The 10,802-nt window shown below is 36.0% G+C and overlaps 1 protein-coding gene across 1 annotated transcript in view; it reads right to left on the minus strand.

The window, feature by feature from the left end:
- Window positions 1-4,031, minus strand: part of LOC120352186 — a 42,372-nt gene extending 38,341 nt beyond the window's left edge. Inside the window, exons 1-2 of the mRNA XM_039431901.1 lie at window positions 3,684-4,031; window positions 2,297-2,525 (exon numbers count right to left, since the gene is read on the minus strand). Of these exons, the coding sequence (XP_039287835.1) occupies window positions 2,297-2,525; window positions 3,684-4,031 (577 nt within the window). The remainder of the gene's footprint in view (window positions 1-2,296; window positions 2,526-3,683) is intronic.
- Between the last annotated feature and the right edge of the window lie 6,771 nt (window positions 4,032-10,802).

A 10,802-nucleotide genomic window follows, 5' to 3' on the forward strand; every position in this document is an offset into this window, starting at 1 on the left:
CTTGTTATGTTAACCAAATGTTTGGAATAATGCCATTTATTTGGCTGCAAAACAACATTATCAAAACCAAGTATCTTAGCAATCGAATCAGAACGTGTTAAATCAATAGGCTTATCAGAATGAATTCCAATCTTCATAGTATTTGCGTTTGCACGTATAATAAGTTTATTCTTCTTCCCATCAATTTCAATTTATTCTTTAAAGATTTTATAATATCCTCAACTTCATATGCACCGGTATCCAACTCGATTAATCTATCGCCATATTTGAAGCTGGAATTTGTTCCTTTGTTAATGTTTGCAATACTATTGTAACTAGAAAAATTAATCAATCCAATTTCCCATTCACGATTTTTATCCAATTCTATAATTTCTTGTAAATGTTCATAGAGGTTACTCGTGTTAGATCTTAATGTAATAACAACCATCTTGTGTGTTCAGCACAAACACTTAATTACAACTGATTTGCAAGAAACAATAATGTAAGATGACCACAAAAATCGCTATTTAATGGTTGCATATGCTCTACATTATAAAATATATTTACTCCATTTTCTTTTTTCCAATATTCGTCCAATTTGTATGGAGGTTGTAAATTTCCAATTGGATCAAAATACCAAACATTAGAGCCGACTTTCTTATATGCTACCCAATGTGTGCCATCCTCACTTTCCCTTGCTAAATTCACAATGGCATTCTCGTTTTTTAGAATTTTTTTTGGGTAATGCATCTAGCATATATATGCCTCTTAGCTGAATCTGTAATAATTTCGACCAATCAATCAAATCATAATTACTCAATTCTCCTTCAATATTCATACCTTCTTCTTTGTCTTCTTCCTACTCTTCTTTGTTGTTCTACGTTTCTTAACTTGTTTTTGAGGGAATAAACTCACTCCATATGATGATGGGGGTAGGGGTGGAATTAAAACTCTCCCTCCACTAGTTATTTGAGGAAAAGGCTTCAAAAAATACCCTTTTCCTGCAATATGCTTTTTTAACTGAGCTATAGCTTTGCGTCTAATATCGTTACTATAACTTCTCCTCTCATTCTTCTTCTTCTTCTTCTTCTTCTTCTTCTTCTTCTTCTTCTTTCTCAAAGACCCACCAAACGCCGCTTTAGCTTTCATGACATTTGTAACAAGATAGCTAAGTGCTTTCTCGGCAAGGGGTGTTTGAGGATTTTTGAAAATGTCCCATGCAGCGTTTGCTAGAGCTCTGTCAGCTACCGCTCGAGTTTTATTATCGCTATTTTGCGTATATGCTATATCATGTACCTTGCAAGCTCTATCTAATGAATTTATACCTTGATCACCTCTCATTAACCTTTGTTCCTGGCCCACAATACTCGTATCCCGGAATATGAATTTCCTCTCCCAGGTTATCAATTACCTTATTTAAAATAGTTGATGTCACATTACCTGCCAAACCTGACACACCTTTAAAAACTCTTGCCGCTGAACTCAAGATTCCTTTACCCCATTTCCTCGAACTCTGCTTTCTCCTACATACCATTTTTCATTACCTTTCAACTCAATGGTTGAACATTAACTGAGGTTAATTAATCAATACACCAACTTGAATTGAATCGAATTGGTTTAATTTTCAATCAAGTTGGAAATGAATTCACACGCTATTGCTATGTGCTTATAACATTGCTTGAATGATAAGAATATTATTTCAAATAGCAAATAATCTGAAAGGTGAATGCGATTTGAAAAGGGGGGAAATGATGCTGGCATTGCGCGCCCACCCACATCTGCAGGAACACGTGCCAAAACAGATGTAGGAGGGAGTGAGCGAGAAGCCGCTGCCTCTTGGCTGTGTGTGTGTGTGAGTGTGTGTGTGTGTTGTGTGTGTGTGTGTGTGTGTGTGTGTGTGTGTGTAGCGGTAAAGACTACTGAGCATGCTCACAACAAACTATAAAAGACCCAGTCACCTTATTTAAATATCATTCACAACAGAGCAGCTGAACCATTTCTTCTTCTGTGTGTTTCTACTATTCATTACGAACTTATCAACAACAACAACAGGTAAGAATTGAAAACAATTTTTATAGAAACAATATTACAATTTATTGAACACTACTTTCACACATACATACATCTATACAATTCGTAACACATAGGTCATTTGTATACAGATATAAAAATTGTTAAGCATTAACAATTTTTATATCCGACCAATTTGGCAACTTATGTGTTACTAGCAACACATAATTTTTACAGTTGATGTTAAAATGTTCTATTTTTTCTCTGGTAATGCAGGAAGCAAATCTTTGAGGTAGATACACCTCACATTTGCTTCCTGCATTCCTTATTTTTAAAATTACACGTCGACCGTGTTTATTGGTGTCCTCTCGAGCTCTGATGATGCAGTACGGTAGATCCTCCTTCAACTCCCTCAGCGGGATCCACGGTTTGGGTAGAGGTTTGTTTATGAGTTGGACAAAGTCCAACTCTCCCGCGCCCTCCACCTCCTTCATTAGCGGGGCGAGTGAGGAGTCATGCTCCATTACAGCTCGTTTCTGTTGAAAAATATTCGATTAGTGTCTTATTTGTTTCAGATTATCATCATACTAGAGAACTTGATCAATAGATTATTGATCTCTACATCAGATTATTGTCATAATCTCAACTCGACATCATCGAATTGGCATTCTCTGCATAAAGTGAGTAATATCAGTTATTGAAATAACATTGTTGCATGATCGATTACTTTAAACAATAATTTCTAATCAGTTCAAATAATATTTCCTTAGCATTCTAATCACTTCAAGGAAATATTGGTAACAAATAATTGTTGCATGATCGATTACTTTAAACAATAATTCCATTTCTAATCAGTTCAAATAATATTCGTAACATTGATGCATGATCGAGTACTTTAAACAATAATTCAATTTCTAATCATTTCAAATAATATTTCCTTGGCATCAATTTCTAATCACTTCAAATAATATTTCCTTGGCATCAATTTCTAATCACTTCAAATAATATTTCCTTTGCATTCTAATCAGTTCAAATAATATTGGTAACATTCATGCATGATCGATTACTTTAAACAATAATTCCATTTCTAATCAGTTCAAATAATATTTCCTTTGCATTCTAATCACTTCAAGGAAATATTGCTAACATTTATGCATGTTCGATTAATTTAAACAATTTCTAATCACTTCAAGGAAATATTGGTAACATTTATGCATGATCGATTACTTTAATCAATAATATCTTATAATTCAATTTCTAATCACTTCAAATGATATTTCCTTGCATTCAATTTCTAATCACTTCAAATAATATTTCCTTTGCATTCTAATCACTTCAAGGAAATATTGGCAACATTGTTGCATGATCGATTACTTTAAACAATAATTTCTAATCAGTTCAAATAATATTTCCTTAGCATTCTAATCACTTCAAGGAAATATTGGTAACAAATAATTGTTGCATGATCGAGTACTTTAAACAATAATATCTCATAATTCCATTTCTAATCAGTTCAAATAATATTCGTAACATTGATGCATGATCGAGTACTTTAAACAATAATTCAATTTCTAATCATTTCAAATAATATTCGTATCAAATAATCAAAGACTTGTATGTGCACAAATTTTTTAACAATCAATCACGGAAAAAATCTGTGCATACACAAGTTAATAATATTTGTTGAAACTAACCTTTGTTTGAGAGTAGATTGACTCCTCCTCCTCTTCCCCGCTAACCTCAGGCTCGTCCCCAAACACCAACTCCCTCTTTGCCTGCTTCTGCTTGATGTTGTTCGAGAGGGTAGCTAGCACCGCACGCCGCGGTGCCCAGGTAGGTGCTGGAGCCAAGCGCTGAATAGGGCTGTCCCCAACGATGATCTCCCCGGATGGTGATGGTGGTTCCACGCTGAGCGGTGAGGGAGCGGAGGCGGCAGCGGACAACTCAGCAGCGAGGGCAGCTTTCCGCTGCCAGTAGTTGAGGATGCGCTGTGGCGGGCTGTCTGGTAAGATGTATGAAGAAGATGTTGATGGAGAACTCATCGTGAAGTATACTCGAATCTGTCTCTGATGTAAATGATAATTTTCCTCTCATCGCTTCTGTTTCTATAGCATACATTTCTCTCTCTGTTCCAGGCTTGTGCGAGCGAGAGCGAAGCGTGCTACAAGGCAAAAAAATTCAAATTTCTCCTCAACAACACGTGCTCCCACATCATTATCGGTTTGTAAGTATTCTCTCTCCTATAAGACACTCGATCATTTTTCGAATAGCATCCATGTGTTAGAAGACGAAAAAAAAAAATCTCGTCTAGAACTCTGCATGAGAGGGTGAAAACACCTGCTAGAAGCTGAAATCCCCCATGCCAACTCACTTAAACATATTAGCATTCTCGAATGATTTCTAATATTATTAAATATTTCACAGCATTTCAACATAGAGGAATAGCATTCTCGAATGATTTCTAATATTATTAAATATTTCACGGCATTTCAACATAGAGGAATAGCATTCTCGATTGATTTCTAATATTATTAGATAGTTCACAACATTTCAAGATAGAGGAATAGCATTCTCGATTGATTTCTAATATTATTAAATATTTCACAGCATTTCAACATAGGGCTCACTTTTTTGAATAGCATTCTCGATTGATTTCAGTTCAGTTATCAAATATTTCATTGTTTTCACAGCATTTTCTCACCTCTCAATTCGAGTTCCGAACCTCATAACCAGTTGAGCTCTCGTCGAGACAACACAGCTGAGAGGAATCAATCTGAAAGGAGTCAAAGGCGGTATCTACACCTGAGAGGAATCAATCTGAAAGGAGCCATAGCTCGCTATCTACACCTGTACCATAGCCCGCTATCTACACCTGTACACTCGAGGAGATTCGCGCACCATCAGCCAGTACATGTAAGTACATTTTTACTTTGATTTCATCCTCTGAGGAGGAGAGGAAAATTGTCCTCGGAGGACAATTTTTGTCCTCGGAGGACAGTTTTTGTCCTCGGAGGACAGTTTTTGTCCTCGGAGCACAGTTTTTGTCCTTGGAGGATAAAAAACCTTCTACAATATACTGCATGCATGCGATTTTACTTCATCTTTACGATATGGTATATCCGGAACATCCAAGCCCCGCTCTTCTTTCTCACACTCTTCATATAAACAAAACGGTAAATGTATTACTTTTTCAAATGGATTTTCGATAATATATTTGCAATAGACACATTGCAGATAGAATGGATTTTTATGTAAGAAATAACCATTTCTCGCAAAATACTCTGCTTTATTGCATAATGATTTACAAAAGTCACAATGTAGATGATGATGCTTTTCAAAATACTCTCCTTGAACGGATGAATCTTCTACACAATTAAAAGTTAAATATCTTTCTTCATATTCTTGTAGAATATTATTATCGAAATTCTCCTCTTCAATTGTTATATTATCTTTCCTTCTACAGTTCGGACTGTACCTTGCATGTTCTATTGCTGGTATGTCACTTTCTTCCCATTTTCCCAAACAAATTGAACAAAATACACATCGCACAATGTCTGGTGCAGATGAGAATATAAATCCCTCTTTCGCCATGTTTTCCGCGGACAAATACGGAGAAGATTTCGACCATCTTTTATCAAAAGATAATAATCTTAATCTTTCATACAACATTATGTGATCTTGAGATATCATTTTCACACACCCTTCTTCTACCAATGACAATTCACAACTAAACATGCTGTTGTACTCTATCTCATCCTGATCGTTATTCTTTTGTTTTTCAGAATCATGCCGAGGGAACGCAGACTACGTGGTGTGAATTCTGCAGCAGTCCGCCATCGCATCACCCTCGATGACGAGGCTGAGGATATCGACATCACCAACATGCTTGAGAGGTCGAAACGTCGAGTTTTCGACATAATTAGGGAACATGCGGCACGCCATGATGGGAATGTTAAGTGGTTTATAGTATTAAATGTTTTGCTGTATAAATTAGTGGTGATGGATGACAAGCAGGTTGGTGAGACTGTCTCATGTCTAATAAATCTACATAGTTACTCCAACATAGCGCTAAATATGCTTGAGAACTATGAAGATTTTAATGAGCATTTTTTCTTGGCTGTGAAAAAAATCCTCTCATCTTTCGAAAATTTCGTAAGACATGAGAGTGGATGGGTGCCAAAGAAAATTGAATCACTGGATGTGAATGTGATTAAATTTAATCCTATATACACATTCAGTTTCATTCAAACACCCCAGTTTTTGAAAAACAAACATTGCATTATAAATGTCAAAAATCTCTCTGACGAAAAATGCTTTTTATGGTCAAAACACCATGGTCAAGTACACATTTGCAATTTTTGTTTTCACCGGTTCACATCAAACAAAACTGAGAATTGTGATGCTGAAGCAAATTTGATGAAACATGTGGAACTTTGTTCCAAGTTTGAATCTCAGCGCGTTTCATATCCTAAACGCGGAGAGACAATTGAATTCAAGAAACTAGGCGCGACGTTGAAGAAAAAGTACACCATTCACGCGGATTTAGAAACTTATGTTGTTAATATCGATAATAATGATGATGAATCCGATTCTGATGAAATTACTCGTAGTTACACAAAGAAAACGGCGTGCCATATTCCCTGCGGCTATTGTTTCATTGTTATCGATGTTAACGGGGAAATCGCCTACGGACCTGTACTCCATAGATCGAGTAGTTTAGACGAAAAAATCATGGAGAAATTTCTTCAGGAAATTACAGATCTCGGCAACATTTTGTATGAGGATATGAAACGAGAAATTCCGATGCAAGCTTTATCCGAAAGTCAAGAGCGCAAATTTCAAAATTCGGTAAACTGCAGGCTTTGTGCTGAACCGTTTTTAGACAGTGATATTAAATGTCGTCACCACGCGCATGAAACCGGTAATTACTTGTGTGCGGCACATGTTTCTTGTAATTTAACAGCTCGTACTCCGGAGTACATTTCGTGTTATTTTCATAATTTCTCCGGTTTTGATTCGCATTTTATTCTGAAATCGCTCGGTAAATGTAAAAAAGAAATTTCCTGCATCGCAAATACGTCAGAGAGATTTTTGACACTTTCAGTAGGCAAAATTAAATTTTTAGATTCCTACAAGTTTATGTCTGAATCCTTGGAAGTATTGGTGCATAATTTGGTAGAAAGTACAGACATGGAAAATAAGTTCAAACGATTATTTTCGGTGTTTCATGATCCACCTCGCGAACACAGACAGCTCTTGTTGAAAAAAGGAGTATATCCTTACTCGTACATGAGCTGTCCCAAAAAATTCGCGGAAACATCGCTTCCTCCCATCGAATGTTTTCATAATGATTTAACTGATACACCTCTGTCTCGCGAAGAATATGAGCATGCGCAAAGAGTGTTCTCAACATTCAAGCTGAAAAATCTGGGTGAATATCACAATTTTTATTTATGTTTGGTTGTAATGCTATTAGCGGTAGTTTTTGAATCCATGAGGTCTATGCTTTTTAGCTCATACGGCCTTGATGTGACCCATTTTCTTTCTCTCGCGCACTTCACCTGGAATTGCATGCTGAAACACACTAAAGTCGAACTAGAATTGATTACTCATCCTGACATGCATCTTATGTTTGGGGCAGGGATGAGGGGTGGGGTGTCATTCATCGGTAAACGTTATTGTGAAGCGAATAACAAACATCTACCCGAAACATACGATCCTTCAAAACCGTCTAATTATCTCCTTTATATCGATGCAAACAGTTTATACTCGGAAGCTATGAGCCGAAGCTTACCTGTTGGAAATTTCAAATTCCTCTCAGAGGAAGAAATTTCCAAGCTTGATTTCGCGAATTTGGACAGCAATTCAGAAACCGGATATATAATAGAATGTGATCTCAAGTACCCTCAAGAGTTACATGATAAGCATGCCAGCTTCCCACTCACACCTCTCCACCAAACACCGCCACGCGAATTGCTGTCGAACTACCAAACAAATGAGAACGGTCAAACTGGAACCAAAAAGCTCATGAACACACTTTTCAACCGTGAAAAGTACATTGTTCACTATGTCAATTTAAAGCTCTACCTTCAGCTCGGTTTGAAATTATTGAAAGTGCATCGTGTCATTAGCTTTTCCCAATCTCCCTGGCTGAAAAGCTACATCGACTTCAATATCCGGAATAGACAGAACGCGAAAAATAAATTTGAAATATCTTTCTTTAAGGCCTGTTGCAATCTGATATTTGGCAAGACCATTCAATCTAGTCGTAAGCAAATCAATGTTGAAATTATCACGGATGAAGAACGGTTAGATAAGTACATTTCAAATCCACTATGTAAACGCTGGGAAATAATTAGTCCGAATGTGATCGCGGTTTTCTCTCGCAAGTTGGAACTTAAAATGAACAAGCCTGTCTATTCCGGCTTTTCCGTACTGGAGTTGAGTAAATTCCATATGTACGATTTTTTCTATTGCAAATTACAAAAAATTATACCGTGGGATCGTATAGAACTCTGTATGACTGATACCGACAGTTTTCTTCTAAACCTAAAAGTCGAAGATGTGTATCAGTTGATTAGAGAAAATTTGAGCCTTTTCGATACTTCTAACTATCCACCTTCCCACCCTTGCTTTTCCATGGAGAGAAATAAAGTTGTAGGAAAGTTCAAGGATGAGACTGCCTCAAAACCTGTCCATAAATTTCTTGGACTTCGATCCAAACTTTACTCCTTTTTAGTATGTAACGAGAATGAAGAACCTGTAAATAAATGTATAGCAAAGGGTGTACAGAGCGGAGTGAAATGTAGAAAACTTAATTTTAATTTAAATAAGAAATCATTGTTTGAACGTAGTGAACACATTGAAAAATTTAATATGTTAAGATCCTATAGTCACACCATGTATCAGGTTGAATGTGCAAAAATCTGTTTGAGTCCTTATGATGATAAGAGATACATTGCGGAGAATGGTGTTTACACTCTCCCTTTTGGACATTATAGAGTGCCCACAACACTCTAACTGATTGCTCAGTATGTCCCGTGACAATCATCCAACACCACTGATTTGACTGTTGTAAATATCATGAATATTATTAGATCTAAGCTAGCTTTAGAGCTTCATAGCGTGCCGCGTGTGAACTATGCCACTCGCAAATATGAACTGAAAAGTGAAAAAGACCTGCTTCAAGCCGATCTCATTGAGATGACGAGTTTATCGCATTTTAATAAGGGTTATAAATATATCTTAGCTGTTATTAATTGTTTTTCAAAATTTGCATATTGTGTACCATTAAAAGACAAGACAAGCCAATCTGTATTTAATGCTCTCGAGCCAATTATTTCTAAAAATAAGGGAGTTAAGCTGTTCCAAACAGATCAGGGAACAGAATTCTTTAATTCAAAAGTTAAAGCGTTATTAGATAGATATAGTATTAAACATTACCATGTTTTTAGTGATAAGAAAGCCTCCATAGTTGAAAGGTTTAATAGAACAATTAAAGCAAAAAATTATAGATATTTAACTGAACATGGAACCAAAAACTGGATATCGCAACTAGACAGTTTGGTTTGTGATTATAATGCAACAACGCATTCATCCATTAGAATGAAACCTAAAGATGTGGGGAAAAAAGATCGTAATCATGTTTTAATGTCTTTGAATTCTGCATTCAATAGACGATATAAATTGAAAAATTCAAAACCGAAATTTAAGCTAGGAGATGTTGTACGAATCTCGAAGAAAAGGGTTCTTTTCGATAAATCTTATAACATAAACTGGAGCGCAGAGTATTTTGTGATTCATTCTATATTTCCTTCTCAACCTGTAACGTATAGCTTGCGAGATCTAAACGGAGAAGTAATTAGTGGTAGGTTTTATGCAGAAGAAATTAAAAAAACACAATTAAACGAATCGGAGAGACAAGTGAATTGATTGAAAAAATATTAAAACGTGATAAAAAAGGATTGCTAGTGAAATGGATTGGATTTTCAACGCCTAGTTATATAAGTAAAGATCAACTATTAGATGAAAAATAATCTATTGTAATATCTCATTGTTAATACATTCCATTCAGTGTAAATATGTCAAAGATTTGCTGTAAATATAATAGCTGCTCATCAAAAATGCTTTTCATTTCAATCTGAAGTTTCATTTTTGTAATTTGCTAAGGCTCAAGCAACATATGCATTCTCGTGAAGAGGGTGCGGGAAAGAGAGGGAACGATATGTTGAGGTGAGAAACTTCTATCAGTGGGAGGGAGCGAGCGAGCGCCTGTCGAGCCGATGTGGTGGCTCACCCTCCTCCCTGATAACTTATCAGTTCCTTATCAGATCACGTTCTGTACATTTGTAATCATGAGTCAAATACCAATTGTTAACTTTGATAAATTAATTACAGATAAAGAAAAGGCTGCATTTTGTAAAAATGGAGACTTACTTCCTCATAATGCAAGAATGTTAATTATTTCTCCCAGTGCTGGAGGAAAAACAAATCTCTTATTTAATTTAGTATTTTCTGAAAATGGCTTAAGATTTAAGCACATTTACTTATTTAGCAAGAGCTTATATCAACCAAAATATGTTTTTCTCAAGAAGGTATTTGCAGGTTTGAAAAATATTGGATTTCACATGAAAGAGGATGTGAGCCAAATTCCCCATCCGAACCGTATCCCCGAATATAGCTTAGTAATTTTTGATGACTTACAACTGAGCAATGTGCCACAGATAAGAGAATATTTTACTATGGGACGACATCGTAATATTGACACTGCATATTTAATTCAGAGTTATGGAGCTACACAGAAACATTTCACT

Source organism: Nilaparvata lugens, chromosome 7 (assembly GCF_014356525.2).
Source record: "Nilaparvata lugens isolate BPH chromosome 7, ASM1435652v1, whole genome shotgun sequence".
In the NCBI taxonomy this organism is placed as follows: Eukaryota; Metazoa; Arthropoda; class Insecta; order Hemiptera; family Delphacidae; genus Nilaparvata; species Nilaparvata lugens.